The sequence below is a fragment of the Euprymna scolopes genome, chromosome 4, assembly GCF_053919585.1.
Source record: "Euprymna scolopes isolate OS-2025 chromosome 4, ASM5391958v1, whole genome shotgun sequence".
NCBI lineage: Eukaryota > Metazoa > Mollusca > Cephalopoda > Sepiida > Sepiolidae > Euprymna > Euprymna scolopes.
The window spans coordinates 31,940,497-31,960,496 of NC_136485.1; the positions used below are offsets into that span (position 1 = coordinate 31,940,497).

Below are 20,000 nucleotides of genomic sequence, written 5' to 3' on the forward strand. Positions count from 1 at the left end.
TGTAAAAGATCTAATCGCTAATATAGAATATATGTTATTTGTACGCCGCTGTAAGTGAGCTATTTTTGACGTCTATAAAATGTTGCCTGTATAAGATTCACATATAATTTTGAAGATTTTGATTCGCAACATAGAAAACTGGGTATGAAAATCGGAATGACCGTTAGTAAAATTTCAAAAATAATTAATAATGCGTGAATATATCATTATTCTTAAAATATTACAAAGAAAAAAAGACATATTTTTACTAACCTGTTGTTTGCTTTTTAGTATAAGGAACAACCGTTGAACTATTTGTGTTTGCATCATTTCCAATTTCTGAAAGAAAAATATATATGAAGAAATTATAGTAAATAAAAAACCTTAAGATTCATACAAATATATATATATATATATATGAATATATTATGTTTTTATTATCAGAATTCAACTAACAAAATACAAAACTATATTATTTAATTCGTACATATATATTTAACAGTTGAAGTTCAGTGGGTGTGATCTTTTTAACAGTTTTATATAAAGGTCATATAACAATTTTACATGCAATATATACATATATATATATATATAAAAGAAGATATATAAAAAAATAATAAGTTACCAAGGATTTATATGAAAGCACAGATAATCTCGTTTCGCCTTATTAGTCTCCTCTGTTCTTTAGCTATAATCACGGACACCTCAATTTATCACGCACTTGTCTTAACCTCGCGAAATATATCCTCTCTCTAAAAAACAGTATGGATTTAAGCAATGGCGTTCTACTGCATATATTTAACAGTAATATCTGAAAGCATATACCATATACTGAATGATGCAGTCGAAGCCATGTCTTTAGCTCTTGATATTTTTAAGGCCTTTGAAAAAGTTTGCCACGAAGAGCTGCTAATGAAAATTAAGTCCTACGGTGTAACTGGACGAAATGTAATTAGATTCTCCTTATACACTGGAACCATCCGGGTTGTCATTGATAGACGTACATCCAAGCAGCATACAATATACGCGGGAGTATCTTTGGGGACGACCCTTGTGCTACTATTATAACTGATATTTATAATCGCCATTCCTGTTAATATTGTATACGAGATGGGTATACTTGATGATTATATCCATCTATAACATGCATGAGGGAAGAATGGATGTGCATAACTTTAAGGTAATAGAAAACACGTTAGAAAATCATTACCAGACCGAAGTGGAATGAGTTAGTAAATTGATGGAAACATTTAATTCTTGTAAGACTAATTTGCCTTCCTTTAACAATTGCGAGATACATCTCTAAACACTTATACACATGACAAGCAACACCCTGCCTTAGGATTCTTTCTTCAAACTGCTCGGCCTTACATTTGCGGGAAATATGAACTGGAACAAATACATTGCAAACATTACGACATCTGTTGCAAAGAAGGTAGGTTCTCTGTATCGAACTAGAAGATTAATCACACATGAGACTATCCTATACCTCCAAAAGGCCACCATTTATCCATGCATAGAGTATTGTTGCCGTATCTGGAATGGGGCATCTAACCACTAGTTCCCTCCTTTTTTGATAGGGTCCAAAGAGTTTTCAAATTAATTTTTCAACAAATCCTCAACCAATTCCCCATCGACGCAATGTAGCATCCGGCTCTGTTGTAAAAATATTTGAATTAAATGTGTCTTATTAACTCGACACACTTGTGTCCCCTCGACGTACATATTCTCCACAAACCCGCTTAGCAATAAAATATCACCTCTTCACTGTTAATGCCCCTAAATGCCAGAAAAAATTATATTCTAATAATTTCTTTCCTCGAACAGCTGGACTTATGAATCCCGTCCATGCTGTCTGCTTCCTTGGCTGTATTGATATGCAGATGTTTAAATGTAACGGAAACCAACAACGTGTCACTCTTTTCAAGACATCGTCACAAATAGTAGCCCCTTCCGTTCAAATTTCGATATGCTTTGTTAGTAGTGAACGTGAGTAAAAAAAAAAAATTAGTAATAATAAATTTAAATACACAAATATACGGAAACAATGTAAAATGAATACCGCGTAATAGGAAAAAAGTGGGAGAGTTAGTAATTTTTATTACATCAACTGTGTACGTTGTTCAACGTAATGTTTGTTCGATATCTTCAAGGTGAGCATCTGAATTGTAATTGACTAAACATGCAACAAAGCGTAATTTTGCAAACTTGTTACTCGCAAACGAAACAGTATTATATATTTATCTTGAAAACCAATGAATTAATATCAATAGCATAATGATATGTGTAGTATCGAAAACAATTTTAATATATATATATATAAAAAGTAAGGCTTCCTTCAGTCTTGACAAACTATGGATACTCACAGTAAGGGTGCCTGCGCAGGAAATTTTTTGTGGCAAGAGGGGCGCAATCTCCAACCCCACCTCTCCTGATTCGACATTGTGGAATACCAGTGGCAAGTGGCGGTTCAGGACGACTGGAAACAATGCAGAGATATGCAGAAAGCACATACAGCGCCTAGAATTCCCAAATGGTCACCCATCTGGTACTAGCCAGGCTCAACATTGCTTAACATTGGTGATCTGACGAGAACCGGTTTGTCAACGTGATTATGCCGTGTGTATATATATATATATATATATATATATATATATATATATATATATATATATATATATATATATATATATATATATATATATATATATTAACTGATTAACTTTTTTAAAAATAAGTGTATATATATATATATATATGTATATGCTCATTTTTTCAAACGTAAATCAGTTAAAATGTACCATATATATATATATATATATATATATATATATATGTACATTATATATATATTTTTTTTTTCTGATCGTAACAAAAATGGCAATTTAAATAATGGTTTCGTTATTCGTTTCTCATACTTCAAGTAGCAACGTGTAAATTTCTGAATGTCTATACTAAAACGTTAAACCTCATATACAGGTAATAACACGTAATTATAAAAAGATTAACTATTCAGAATAAATATTAACATTTTCGTTGTCTTATTATTTATGTGTATACAAATGCATGTTAAAGGACAACCACTTTGCAATAAATCAATATATCTTTAAAAGTATTAAGTATACCATAAATTATAAAATAACACAGATGACTGGGAGTTTGAAACATCTAATTGATAAAGAAGTTTTGTCAGGAAATATATTATTGGAAAAGATCACATACTTTAGCACATTGCGCAGCAAGTTATTCTACGCCATTACGATTAAATATTAAGGATAATGTCCGAATATCAATTGTTATAATTCACTCCTAAAAACGGGGAATTTCAATTTGTTGCATAATGATAACTTAAAACTTTCTCCGTATCCGTATTAGACCAGATTTAAGTACACATTAAATAATGCAATTTGAAAACAGAAAATGAAGTAACATTTCAGCTAATAATTATTCAAATAGGAATTACATGTATATATATATATATATATATATATATATATATATATATATATATATATATATAACTACATAATTTACTCACATAAAATTAATATACGAAAGTATAGATTTTTGCGTAAACTTTAAGTATTTACTTCAAAAGTATTTGAGTATACTATCGACGCGCAAACAATGCCTTACGAGGAGTTCGTATTTCGTTTCAAAATAAAATATGGTGCAGCTTATCATAAACTTTGGGTAAGCATACATATTAACGCTTAATCAAGTCTATCTTAACTCGAAGCCTGATTAATAGTAAGTGTAGGTTTGTAGGTAAATAATGCATCGAAGATGGAAAATGATAAATAACGTGGATCGAACCCTTTTAAGTTGTTATATTATGAAAGTCTATTTTGCAAATTTGTATTTGATTTTAACTTTTGCGTGATTCGGTTTGTAGAGAAATGAGTTGAACCGTTGAGCTTCGAGCATGTTTTCCCCCTTCTTTTAATAAACATGAATGCAGCTATTCAAATGCAAGTAATATGTTCGTTTTTCTACATGTTGTGCGAATTTCCTCATCGCTTTGTTTTCCTGGGGACAGGGGCATTCTAGCGGATTCCAAGTAATCTTCCAGTACTTTAAGTACTCCAACCGAAGGATCTTTTTTAAGATTTTAACCGCCCCTTTGAGTGTTATTGTTTGTGTTTATTTTGAACTTGGTTCACCGGGTATATCCGCAATATACTTTTGAAATTCCTTTCCATCTATAATTACTTGTATGATTAATACCTCTTAAGATTCCAGTTTTTTTTTCATGTCGGACATAAATCCTTGGTAATTTGTTATTTTCTACCTCTCTGCTCAGTTTAGGCCAGCATCATAAAGGGCGCTTGCTTCAACTAAAGTTGCTACATTGTCCTTCTTCTCTACCAATATATAATACACACTTATCGGTCAAATCGAGAATATGGATTCTAGATAGCATTTTGTATCATTGTATCATAGTTTTCATTAGAGAATATGTTCTGCTCGATAAGTTAACTTTACCCGCAATTTTCTTTGTGTGGGCGAGTTATCGGGTGTTTATCTGTTTGCAAACTGTTTCATGATTTCGTATGCTGAATAATTTACGAGAAATACTTCGTATGTAAAGTTTAAGTATGTATGATAATCCTTTTTTAAAGAAGGTGTCAAGCTGACTTAATGGTTTCTGTCCTTGTCTCCTGTCTTAAGGCGTTTCTTTCGATATCAGACCGGGTATATATATATATATATATATATATATATATATATATATATATATATATATATATATATATGTATATATATATATATATGTATATATATATATATATATATATTTCTTACTCACAATAATTGTACTGTTTAGAAAAAAACATAATACTTGCACACACATGCCTCCGTTACTTGATGAATTAAAATATATAACTTATGTGCATTTTACAACCGGGCAACGCCTGAAATCGCCGGGGTGCCTGATATTTTATATATATATATATATATATATATATATATATATATATATATATATATATATATATATATATATGCGTGTGTGTTATGTTGTGGTTCCGTTTGTTGTGTTTTGTTTGTGTGCGTCTATATAACATTGAATAAATTACATTAAGATTTCGCCTTGATGAATAATAAATAATAGATTGCTTTATGGTATAAAAACACGTTTAATTGTTAAAATTATTACTGCCATGGTATAAACAATGCATTTTAATATTAAATATGGTTTTATTGAAATCATATTATGCAGGCTTTGAAGAAAGCATCTAAATTGGCATACATACAACTAGTTAAATTTGTTAGTGTTTTTTTTCTGGGTTTAATTTTAATTCGCTTGATCACAAAACAACGCGATCTAAGCCGCCACTTTGGTCTGATCAGAAAATGTTCAAAAACTTCAGAAGATGACGCTAATTTGTATTTGTGAAAGACAGCAACGAAATTAATGGCGTTAGAATCAATTAAAACTACGTGAGTGCTGTTAATGTGACATCTAAGATGGATGACTTCGACCATATTGATATCCTCATTCTTTCCTATCATACCTTGTCATATATCAATATTTAATCTTCTCCGCTCTCATTTTCTCCACTGTTCTATCGGCTGGCATACAGGTCAGAATATGAAAACAGTTTGCAAGGCAAATATTCTGTCATATATTGTTATTAGAATTTCATGTTTTTTTTCCTGATTGATATTCTCTTTAATTTTACAAACTTTAGTCAGCTTCCATCCGTGTACTTAACCTATTTCTGCACAACGTCTAAATAGGTGAGCATGTTCTGGGAAACAATCGTAACATACAAAACTACAACGTTATATAATCCCCTTTAATTAAAAAACAAATCTGAATTGGCAGCTATTAAAGTATTTATTTTTTCTGGGTTGAATTTTAATTCACATAGCTAAGTAATCTTGGGGGCACTCATTAAATTTCCGAACTATTGTCAGCTTACATATGTGCACTTAATATATTCATACATATTTATAGAGTGTTATATATGTGTGTATGTCTATATATGTATATTTACATATACGAAATTTACAGGCAAATTTGTTCTGTCACATGTTCGTCGTAATTCAGGCAGAAAAATTAAATAAAATTAACGAACAAATGTTTGCAAATGCTTGTTTTAAAATTATACTCGTTTTTCGTCTTGCCTACGTATACATCTGAATTCTGACTAAAATTTGTGTATTAAGTATATTTGACTATCTACGCAAAATATATTATTCTCCTCTTATCTGTACCTGATTTGGAACAAAAACAATAATACAAGTGCACGGATATTAGTTTTTGGGGAAAAAAATCTTGGAATACTTAACTAATAGTGGAAAATACAAATCTAAAGAACATATCCAAAACAAATCAAGATTAATGCAAAATCAATTAAAATCAATTCGGCTTAATAAAGTCAGTTTTATTTTTAATTAACCTTCTGTTATATTTATGTATAGGCTGGCCATCCTTTATATATATTTCATGATCACGATAGCACATCAATTTGATACTGATAATCGGATTAGTGACATTTAATTTAAACCTAAAGTTGTAATAAAATGTGTGACGTAATAAGTTTGTAGGATTTTTATCATTCACACTTCCCTTTTGATTGATTTTTTATGAGTCAGTAATTTTTTCAGTATAACGTATTTTAATGTGTCTCTACGTCTTATAATTTAATGTTTAATGCTTTTCGTATTTTTATATATACGGAGTGTACTTTCCAATCTTTAATTCATGGAGTGTAATGTTTGGGGAGCAAATCTCAGCCGAATTTGAGTAATGACCACTCAAATTAATTAGGCTATATGGATAAACGTTTTGTAATTTCGAATAAAAAAATGATGATAAGATCGAGGAACATGATTGCATAGATTATTTCAAATGGAGCCTTTACGTAAGATAATGTAATTCGAAGTCCACTGGATATGGTTTTCTGTACTTACTTTACTTTACCTTAGTGATATAAATCAATGGCTAATCGAACTTGTAGAATATATTATCACTCAAATACGTTAGTTGTAGCAATTATTGCACATACACCCAAATATATGTATATGTATATATATATATATATACATATATATATATATATATATATATATATATATATATATATATATGCGCGTGTGTGTATGTATGTGTGTGTGTGTGGGGTATATATATATATATATATATATATATATATATATGCGTATGCATATTTACATATGGTATATATTGGTATTTTACAGACATATGCTAATATATATATAGGTATACATTTGTACTATACATACATATACACATGCATATATATATATAACATCAATATCCATTTGTAATGCAAATATATATGTATATGTTAAATATATATATTAAATCAACGTTTATTTCTAATCTATCTCTCTCCATATATATATATATATATATATATATATATATATATATATATATATACCCATAAACACATACACATACCCCATATATATATATATATATATATATATATATATATATATATATATCAGTAGAACGTTGCAAATAGAAGCGTTTTATTGATCGACAAGAGGCAGTAACTGTAACGTAAATGAAAAAAAAAAGAGGTTGCGATTTAATAAAGACGAACAAAATATAAACGTAAGAATCCTAGTGAAATCAAGTGTGTGACGTATGTTTCGATCGACAAGAAACGGGAGATGATTTCGGATGACGGAGTTCGGCTGAGACGAGCGATGTGTGATGAATAGCATAAATGATTGAGTCTTTCAAATCAACCGAAATAAAAATGCAACCCTTTATTCGTATTACTCCCTATCAACATCAGCAGCAATAATAGCAGCTGTGGGTTAAAGAGCAGCTGATCAAAAAGGATGGCAGTAAGAGTAACATAATCAGGACGCCATTGTCCTTCGTAGATAACATCTTGTTAGCCGGTATCCGTCTTCCAACATCGGCACAGCGATAAAAATAAACAAAAAGAATTAAGTAAGGAATAGATATGGAAACCAACGACCAGCCTAGATTCACTTGATGTTCAAACCGAGCGTGCCGACATAGGATTACCTCAAATAGACTGCGGCAATTCCATTCCCAGATCACAGTTCACAGCATTCTAACATGAAAGAAAGGATATTAGAACATCTGGTACAAACGGACTTGTTCAACCGTGATAATAAATAAAGTGCACTGTTAAAGGATTTCAAGAATTGACATTATCCCTGAAATGAATTTATCGTTTTCTCGTTTCGACTCATGTCTTAATTAGTATATTGATTGAAAATGGAACACGTATATCAAATCTGTTGCCAAGGCCGCTGGAAAAATGGTGGGATCTTTCTATCGATCCAGTAGATATCTCACTGCTGATGCTATTCTCTATCTATATAAGAGCCAGGTACGTCCAAGGATGGAATACTGTTGCCACATCTGGGCAGGAGCTGCTAGAAAGGACTTGTCCTGCCTTGATAGAGTTCAAAATAGACTTCGTAGCCTCGTATGAGATGTCCTTTTCTCCTCCTTACAACCTCTATCTCACAGAAGAGATGTTGCGAGTTTGTCTCTGATGTATCGTTATTTTCATGGAAAGTGTTCAACTGAGCTTCAATCTATGGTCCCCCCTCGCCAAACTTTCACAAGAAACACTCGTCTAGCTGTAAACACTATCAATAATTTCCCCCACTCTTTATCTGTGCCTAAACCTAAACATAGATTCCATGAACAAAGCTTCTTTCTTAGAACTGCACGCCCGTGGAATTGTCTTCCGTTTTCCTGCTTTCCGGCTGACTACAATATTGTTGTGTTCAAGTCTAAGGTAAATAAGTTCTTGATGAGCCGTTCCATATAAGTTATTAAATTTACCAAATTTTCATTACTAATGATTAATATATTGACCAACTTCTACTGTACACTCTTTAACCCTTATCCTTGAGTGGCCTCTGGGCCTTGATAATGTGGTGATGTCTTTGTAAAAAAAAAAAAAAAAAAAGTTATGCAATCTTAGTTGTTGGTACTCTTAGTCTAATTTAATATATTGACTTGTTTAATATGTATTTTAGATTTTGTGCAAATAATAATTTCAAAGTGTAGTAGCTGTTCGTATGCTAGTCTTAAGGTTATTTGTCTTTAGTACATGGAGGGGAAACCCTTTTATACGAAAGCAATATACACGTTTGCCTACTTTCAAAGCGCTTCCAGTTTTCTCCCATATTAAAACCACATTGTGTCACATTTTAATTTCGTGGTGAATAAAATACATACTAATACTCCATGTGTGACCGAATTATGGTATTTTATATGTTATCAGTGATGTCCTTTATGAATATCAGGGAAATAGTTGTCCATAGATCGACTCCTGATGCACTCCCGCATAAATGTAATGTTGCTAAGATGTACGTTACTTAATGACAACCTGGATGGTCCTATATTTAAGACGGATCCAATTTTATTTAGTATACGTCCAGTTATATTATTTAATTTTCAGTAGCAGCCCAGCGTACCAGACCCAAAGCATTCCAGTACGTAGTATATGCGCTTTTGAGATGACTATTTAAATATCCGCAGTAGAACGACATTACCTAAATCAATACTGATTATCAGAAAATATTTGCATTTGCGAGATGGTGGACTAGTGCTTAATAAATAAGGATATTAAAGATTTTAGTGAAGAAGGGGAGGTGACTGATGAGGAGACAATTGAAAATGTCAGTCTTTTCACCAGAATTCTTGTATACTGATACAACAGAGACCATCATTCATTAGGGAAGCAAGATTCCGGAAGGCATTTATTGTAGAGCTTGGAATGTATGGGGGCTAGCTCAGCAAATAATTTCTTAATCAGTATAACAGGAATGAAATCATCTCCACACTCAATGGATGGTGTCTAATTATTCTTGATATCGGGGACAGGAGAAAAGGGTTGATATTTACACAATCTAGTGTGGCTTTTATCTGCATAGGGAAATTTGGGAGGGAGTTGTTTGTTGGCTCTAAGGTGGAGTTTGAGGCGAGGGGAAATCGGTTCCGCCTTTACAGTTGTTGTGCATTCACCCTTCTAATTTTCGGAAAGTGGAGGAATAACTTAACTATGTTTATAAAATGTAATCAACATTTTCACCACGGTCTTAGGTATGAAAAAAACGTAAGTCTTGAAATTACAATAAGCTGATTGTCATACGACCTAAGTCAATCTAATTTCGATTCAATCACATTTTTCATTCTTATTCATTTAATTATATCATTATTAGTTTAATACATATATATGTGTGTGTGGGTGTGTGTGTGTGTGTATGTATAAATACATATATGTGTATACATGTATATATATAGGTATATATGTATATATATGTATATTTATATATGCATATATATATATATATGTACATATATATACATAACTATATGTATGTATATATATGTGTGTATATATATATAAAATATTAAATATATAAATAAATATATTTATATATATATATAAACATGTATAATATTAAATATATAAAAAAGATTAAATACAACCATTATGCTCCTCCTGCTGGCCGCCTTAAATCTGTAATCACACACAATATGACTCGTAAGAAACCAGTTCACATAACAAGATCTGCCGCTATCAATAACAATGAGCCAGTCTACATATATAATCCAAACCAAAACACTTATCGTAATACCTGTAACCCACCAAGTCGCATTAGGAGAAAGAAAATATTTGGTTTAATCGTCTATTTAGTGTAAATGTCAAAACTAATACACCTAAGGAATTCTTGAACATTGTACTAAACTCGTTCAAATACCCACACATATATTGTTCTATTTTCAATAAAACCTCAATCACGATTTCTGATTCAACAATGCCTTATTTAGCAAAAATAATTTTAACATCTAATAACAATAAAATGAAATCAGTCCAAAAAATCCCTTTCCCAATTAAACCCAAAACTAACTGGTATTGTAATAACAAACCTCTTTGCCCACTCAATAACGATTGAATCCATAACGATGTTATACATTCATGCACAATTACTGAGCTCTCACGTAATCCTCCCGTAACAGACACTAATATTTCGTCTTAAAGTAATCCTTCTTCCCATCCTCCATCTGATATAGTCACTAATCTAATATACTATTGAGCAGCCCCTCCATCTACAATCATACAACTAACAATAATAATAATAATAATAATAATAATAATAATAATAATAATAATAATAATAATAACATTTCTTCTAACAGCCATCCTAAAACAAAAACACTCATTATCCCCTCCAAAATAGTCCTCGTACAACCATTGGGCCACACTTTGTTGAACACAATGAACAAAATTCAACCTATTTTACCAATACAAATCAGCAAATTAATATTAATATCATACCTCGAGCTTTTAATAAAGTACATTCATATATCGGCGCTACTTCAACATTAATTAAGAAAAACATTTCTTTATTTTCCAACCATAATTCTAATAATAATGAATAATAATCAAATGGACGATCATAAAAATAAAGTATTATACTCCAGGCTCTAAGTCATGCCGCCTCTGCACAACCGAAGATATAACTATAATTTATTCTCCTCAAAGTAACAATATAATTAATTCTAAAAACGAACTGATCTATTTCTGTAAACATAAGTCCAAATTAAATTATGGTAATTTTGAAAGTACATAGTTATTACTTTAACCTTTCAGATATATATGTATATATATATATACATATATATGTACATATATATATATATATATATATATATATATATATAATTTTTCTTTAAGATTATCGTGCTTTTTTCTGCGCACTTTCTTAATACATTATAACTTAATAATCTTTTATTTCAATTCTTTATTTCTTCTTTGCTTGGCCGGTTTTTTTATCTGCAAATTCCGTTTTAGTATTTAAATATTCCTATCTATCAACTATATAAATCTACCTACACATTATCATCCTGTATGTATATTTACTTATATTTTATTATATGTATTTACTTACATACTTACTTGCGTTATCCGGAATTTGCAGATACCGGCCATCCTCTCACTTAATTTTTTTATTTTTTATTTTATTTTATTTTAATTTATTTATTTTTCAATTTTTTTTAATTTATTTATTAATTAATTTATTTGTTTCCATTTAATGTCTTTTAATAATTCTTGCTGGCATTTTCTTAAGTAATAACGTGTACATTTCAGTTGATCTCTTTTTTGCCCTATATTTTTCGCGCCTTTTAACGTTATTTTGTCTGGCTCATTTTGACATTTGCTTTTCTATTTTATATTTAATTCTATCACCATTTAATTTATTTCCTTCTTCTTCACTAATTTTTTCTCTTCTTCATGATTTTTCTTCATTACACTTCGTCTAGGCCGCCGTGTCAAACGCATATCTTTTTTTTATGAGTATTATTGGAATGTTTCCCCCTTTTCTTTGTACATATTTATGAATTATTGCATGGATCTCGGACTTTTGGTTTATTTTGGACCATCTTTCAATTGCGTGATTTCCTTGGATTTTACTTGTGCAAATGGAAATTTAATTAAATTCCTTGGATTTATATTTTGGGATTTTACCGTTATTGGATACTTTACCGTTCACCAGACTATCCATTTACGTGAAATCATCGTTTCCTTAACCCTATACCCTCTGTTCATTTTTTTGTTATCAAATAAGGTCTTTGACTTACTTGCAGTTTAATCAAATACTTTTGCAGCAAAATCTGATCCCGCATTTTGCTAATTCCTACCCTCTGATTAGAAGGAATGTATTTCTTCGAAACTCCGCGGATTATGGACTATCGACTTATTAAGTGCTTCCTTTTCAGATTAAATATGTTTTACCTCTTTAACAACGTTCTTTATAACCTGTTTTAATAACTATTTGCTCTTATATATATATATATATAAGTATATATATATACATATATATATATATATATATATGTCGAAAACTGAAGCGGCTGCACAATATCAACGCCCCCAATGAGAACGATTTGAGTTGTACAGTATATATATATATATATATATATATATATATATATATATATATATATATGTATTTTTGTGTGTGTTCGTTTGTGTATGTATGTATGTATGTATGTATGTATGTATGTATGTATGTATGAAATTATTGTTTATTGTGGAATCTAATTAGCCTACTCTGTTTAAGCGTAGATATTGTAAGCGAGGTGGTAAATATAGGATTCATTTATATAGGTATGTAAGTGAAATTATTTTTGAGATGTCAAAAATTTAAATGTTTCTGAGTTGGTCTTTTCGTCGTGATTAAAAATTTTTTTATGGTAAATGTTTTCTCATTAAAATGTTGCCAGTATAATTTTGAAATTAGTTCCATCTCCGAATCGTAACTTGTGTTTATAGTCTTGGTGGATCTTATATTGCTAGTTATACTAAGTATGGTGAATCTTTGAATTAAAAATATACGCAATTGTAATGGAAAACTGAAACAAGAGAACATATACGTAATAAGTTCAGTACTAGTTTAAAAATTGACGAAGTTTTAATAGTCAAATATGTTTTATATTGCAAAATTTGAAATTATCGGTAAATTTGAGTTCAGCTTTGTTTGACAATAGATAATGAAGTCACTGACAAACGAGAAGTGTTTGGAAATTGCAACTGAGTCGATCAATGTACTGAGAGAAACATTTAATAACTAATAAGTTTACAAAATGTGCCTGTAAACCGGCCACCACGTTTTAGCGATTTAATATTATTAAGTTATTTAATTTGAGTAACTCCCATTCCTATGCTGATAAATGTTACATAATAAACTTCGGAGGCAACATTCGACGTGTTATTGCCAAACACCTAATTTAATGCGTAGAGTTTCTGAAAATTGGTCTTATTGATTACGCTATACACCAGAGCTTTCGCACTATGTACCACAAGTTGTGTTTAAATCATGATTGCCAATGATAATCGTTGGATTAAAGCACATATTTGCATAATAAAACTATTTACTGACATTTATGTAATATATTCACGACCCTGCGCGCTGTGTACCAGAAATTACAATTTAATTAAACATGACATACATGATCCTTGCAATAAAGCACATATTTGCATAATAGAGAAATATGTTTGCATGGATTTATTTTTATACTGGGATACTCGTGACCCTTTGGGTCAGTCTGTTATATTAGCTATGAAATCAATGTATGAGCGTGACCCATTTGAGGTAAAGTAAATAGTTGTAAAATAGTTGTAAAGTAAATAAGCAGAGACATTTCTATGAAAGTATATTAAGATGGAACAAGAATGGAGATACATTTCTATGAGCCGTTCTGTTTATAATTGCTTATTTGTGAAAATAAAAACTTACAGCCATTGAATTATAAGGCGGTGCCATACTTGTAAATGTGCACTGAAAAGATACAATAATACTTAAAGTGAAATTAAAAGTGTGATATATGTTTTAATTTAAACGCGAAAAAAAACAATTGGGACGCTGAAAACGTACACAGTAAAACAATACGTGTCATTGTCGCGTTGATTATTTATTTGCAATGAACATTGAAAAAAAAACAACATATTTTCGAGGTGTTCATCTCGTTTGTGTAGAAGAAAATATATTAATGTTTTTTTAAGAAAAGTGTATTACAAATAGAGTATAAGTTTTTAAAAAATTAAGGCAGTGGGTAAATCGCCGTTGTAAAATGCTCTTACGGTTGAAGTAGATTTATCTATAAGAAAATTGCGTTAAAATAACTTAAACGTAATACGGAAATTAACGATGTAAGAAAATGTAGAAAGTATATATATATATATATATATATATATATATATATATATATATATATATATATATATAGATAGATAAAGTTTCCCCGCCTGTAAAAAAATACCGTTTATTTTATAAACCTTAATTAAATCACATATCTCTCTTTCGCTGGAACCATATCGTTTCCTCGCTAATATTATGGCCGTCGATAAAAATTAAAGTTTGTTAATGTTATGTTTATAAGATTGAGTGAAACGAAAGAAAATCAATTTTATTAATAGAATGCAATGAAATGAGCGCTTACCTATAACGACGTCCATGACATGAACATTCCTGTCACGTACCAATTGGTTTGGAGGGCTAATAACATAGTTTGTCGTTCAATATTATCTGTATATACAATTACCAGTTTGATATCACGTCTCGAGAACCGATAAAACCAGCAATTAAAAAGTATCACTTATTTAAACCTGGGCAACAATACGTGGCTTGAATAATAACAAGAATTATGTAGATTGTGATAAAAAAAAATCTATAGATTTATTACATTGAAATATTTAAGTAAAATACGCCGATTCTATACGAAGTTAGGAATTATAAAACCATGCTGCCTCCTTAAACGACAAAAATTGGTAATATGCAAAACACATAGATATTGAAAAAGTATTACTACTGTTTAATAGCAGATTATTTTCGGGATAACCAAGCCTTCATATATACTAGTTTCAGCTTCGGTAACATCCTTAATATAGTATTTTTAGATTGTGACAGTTTACATTTTTATCTCGGCTATTTCCCCCCCTCTCTCCATCTCTCTCCCTCTCTGTCTGTCTCTCCTTATTTGTATCTCTCTCCCTCTCTCTCCCTCTCTCTCTCTCTCTCTCTCTCTCTCTCTCTCTATATATATATATATATATATATGCACAGAGGGAGACAAAGAGAGAAAGAGAGACACAGAGAGAGAGTGAGAGAAGAAGAAGAAGAAGAAGAAGAAGAAGAAGAGACAGATAATAGCCGAGATAAAAATTTTAACTGTCACAATCTGAAAATACTATATTAAGGATGTTACCGAGGCTGAAACTAGTATATATATATATATATATATATATATATATATATATATATATATATATATATATATTAGTTTGACTCATGTCCAGCGTACCTTCATTTACAATTTCAGGTATTAAGACCCAAAATTGATGAAGGAGTTTGGTAGGGTCTGCAAACGACAGTCTTATAACTTTGACCTCGTGGCAGTTAAAGTTTAGCCCCCAAACTAAATAAAAAAGCGTGCTGAATGTCCGATTAGACTTTACGTCTAATTTCAAATGTTTAGACACGGAATTGGCTTAATAGTAAAATCTTTTGAATGTTTACCCTTGGTAGCTAAATTTTCGGCCAAGATTTAAAAAGCTTGTCCTAATTCTGAATACACTTTTTTAAAAATCACAAATGTTTAGACCATAAATTGGCTGAGTAATTTGGTAGAGATCGCAGAGGTCAAATTCTTTTTTTTTTAATGTTGACCTCTTTACATATATTGTTGTGAGTTCAAATCAATTTAAAAAAATTGACCAATGCCCAATAACCTACATCGAAAATTTCAAGTATTTAGACCCAAAATTGGCGGAGTTGTTTGGTAGAGTTTTAAAGGATAATTCGCTGACAGTCAAATTTCTGGCCGAAAAGCGTTTAGAAAATTTTCCCAAATCACCATACACCGTATGTCCAATCTCATGTCTTTAGACTGAAATTTTACAGAGTAATTTGGTAAGGAAATTCACACATACAGAAACACACACGTGACATTTTAACTTTTATAAATATATGGATTAATCATCTGTTTCAAAATATAAAGAATATTATTCATTTTATCTATACAACGATGGAATACAGGTCATTTACTATGTAGAACTATATACGTGGGTGTATGTGTGTGGGGTATATGTGGGGGTATATATTTGTATGTCTGTAAGTATGCATGTCTGCATGTATGTAATGGCCCATAAATGCTGAGGCGATACATACTGTTTTACTTAATTCCATCTTTGAATCTATCTGCCTATCTTCTCTTCTTACGTCTATTCTTAACAGCCGTTTGTATTTGCATTGTCTTATACTCCTGTTTCTGTTTATTCCCATACTCTCAGTAAAAGCAAATTTAAACAAAACGATACTTTGTTAATAAGGACCGATCTAGATTAAGACGCAAATTGCCATTACCTGTGTCTAGTGAACGAATGCAGACATGATATTAGACTGACTTTTTTATGCCAAAATAAAATATCACGAATTTCATTTATTTTTCTACCTTATTTGTGTTATTTATCATTATATATTCTTTTGGTATTTCATTAATTTCCTGTCCTTTTAGATTTTTTTTTAATTCATTTTTAATTGTTTTCTTTATTCATTTCTCATTTGGCCATTTGTATTTAGTTTTCTCTCATTCATTTTTTTCAATTATATTTTATTAAACGCATCATCTAGTTGTGTTCCAACATGTTTTTCTTCAGTTTTCATTTATTACTAACGCGGGTGCGCCTGGCTTTGCCTGGTCGGAAAATACGCAGAAATCTGATCATTTAATTTGTCCAGGTTTCGTATATATTATTTTAGAGTCATGATTTAAAACGTACAATAAAAGTATTTCTGTACCATTAGCTAGAATACAAAACCAAAAGCAAAACTGTAGCATTCAATGTAAGTGTTGCCGCTGTACCAATGTGACACCCAAATGAACAGATTAAAAAGTAACTAACATAAATGTACAAAATGTATAAAGATTTTTCACACTTTTGGCCCATTTTGAACCACTAAAAACAATTTCAACCAGCGAAAGATTCATGATATTTTGAATCATTTAAAACAATTTTAACCAGCTAAAGACTCATACAATTTTGAACCATTAAAAACAATTTTAACCAGCTTAAGACTCATAAAATTTTGAACCATTAAAAACAATTTTAACCAGCTAAAGACTCATAAAATTTTGAACCATTAAAAACAATTTTAGCCAGCTAAAGACTCATAAAAGAACGCCCAGTAAACAATCTAATCAGTTGATGCACCTAAGAATGATCTGCGACATTTATTTCCGGTAGAGATAAAGTTTGAAAATATTGAGAAAGAAAAACAACATATAACATTTTATATATTAGATTAGCGGGGGTGGGGCGCCCGGATTTGGCCAGCCGTGAACTACGCTCAAATATATGTTATTTTGTCCAGATTTAGTATATATCATTATAGATTCATGATTTCAAACGTAAAAAATATATAACATATAAGAACAGATGGAAGATTAAAAAAAAAGCAATGTAGAAAATGTCTAAGGATGTTTTTTTTTAAATTTAACCAAGTTTGGACCTCTTTAATGAGTATATAATTTTGCTAATGACACATAATAGAAAAATTCGTAAAAAAAATGATTTGGAACCACTAGCGCAGCAATGCGACTTTTAGTTTCGATATAGATAGCGTTTGAAAATATGAAGACAGACCGACAGACATACAACCTTTTATATATTAGATTATTTAGTATTTCTTTTCCGTGTAAGGTATATTTTTTTAGTTCAGCCGTTCTCAGGAATCTAGTTTTTGTTCTATTTTTCATTCAAAAATTATCATTAATTATATATTTTTTATTAAAAAAAATATAATTACTTATATATTTTTATTAAAAAATTATTTATTTATTTATTTATTTTTACAAAGGCATCACCACATTATCAAGGCCAAGAGACCACTCAAGGATAAGGGTTAAAGAGTGTAAAGTAGAAATTGGTCAATATAGTAATCATTAGTAATGAAAATTTGGTAAATTTAATAACTTATATGGAACGGCTCATTAAGAACTTATTTACTTTAGACTTGAACACAACCATATTGTAGTCAGCCGGAAAGCAGGAAAACGGAAGACAATTCCACAGGCGTGCAGTTCTAAGAAAGAAGCTTTGTTCATGGAATCTACGTTTAGGTTTAGGCACAGATAAAGAGTGGGGGAAATTATTGATAGTGTTTACAGCTAGACGAGTGTTTCTTGTGAAAGTTTGGCGAGGGGGGACCATAGATTGAAGCTCAGTTGAACACTTTCCATGAAAATAACGATACATCAGAGACAAACTCGCAACATCTCTTCTGTGAGATAGAGGTTGCAAGAAGGAGAAAAGGACATCTCCTACGAGGCTACGAAGTCTATTTTGAACTCTATCAAGGCAGGACAAGTCCTTTCTAGCAGCTCCTGCCCAGATGTGGCAACAGTATTCCATCCTTGGACGTACCTGGCTCTTATATAGGTAGAGAATAGCATCAGCAGTGAGATATCTACTGGATCGATAGAAAGATCCCACCATTTTTCCAGCGGCTTTGGCAACAGATTTGGTATACGTGTTCCATTTAAGATCAGGAGTAATGGTCAAGCCCAGAAGCTTGTCGAAACTTGAGGCCTCCTGAAGACGAGAGCCATTCATTTCCATTGATGACAAATGTGAATTAGAATGTTGATGATGTAAAGAGAGAAGCTTGGTTTTAGATGCATTAAAAGTAACCAGCCACTCCTTTCCCCATTGTACTACGTGCTCAAGATTATCATTAATTATATATTTTTTATTCAAAAATTATCATTAATTATATATTTTTATTAAAAAAATATCACTAATTAAAGATTCTTTATTAAAAATATCATTAATTATATATTTTTATTAAAAAATTATAATTAATTATTTATTTTTATTAAAAAATTATCATTAATTATATATTTTTCATTAAAAAATTATCATAAATTATATATTTTTTATTAAAAAATTATCATTAATTATATATTTTTTATTCATCTTCTGTTATATTTTATCCTTCATTATTAAATTCTTATAGGAAATATTTCTTTTATTTTCATGTTTTACCAGGTTTCGTTTGTAATAATATGTTCTTTTCGTGTTCAATAGCATACGTCTTGCCACCAGTCTATAAAAACACATTACAAACTTCTTAAATTAACTAAATAACAAAAAAGTCAAATAAAATACGCAATTATGTAAATAACAAGAAAAAGGAACAAAAAAGAGAGAAAAAGAATTAACGGGCGACGTCATAAGCGGAAGATTATCAGCGCTAGCACGGAAAGGGGGGAACATGAAAGTTACGGGCGACGCTGTAAGCGAAATAATAGCAGCCCTAACATGGCAAAGAGCATCACTATTGTTATCTCTCTATATAAAAGTAAGATGGCATGGAAGCGGAAATTCTACTCTGATGAGTAAAAACTTCCTATACTAACCAAGCGTCAATTAGTATAAATCGTCTTTAAAGCGTCTATGTAAGAAAATGTACTA

General features: G+C 30.6%; 1 protein-coding gene across 1 annotated transcript in view; it reads right to left on the bottom strand.

The window, feature by feature from the left end:
• Positions 1 to 20,000, bottom strand: part of LOC145266994 (neuronal acetylcholine receptor subunit alpha-10-like) — a 616,119-nt gene that overhangs the window by 225,912 nt on the left and 370,207 nt on the right. The window contains exon 2 of the mRNA XM_080122868.1: positions 253 to 318. Coding sequence (XP_079978994.1) covers positions 253 to 318 — 66 coding nt within the window. The remainder of the gene's footprint in view (positions 1 to 252; positions 319 to 20,000) is intronic.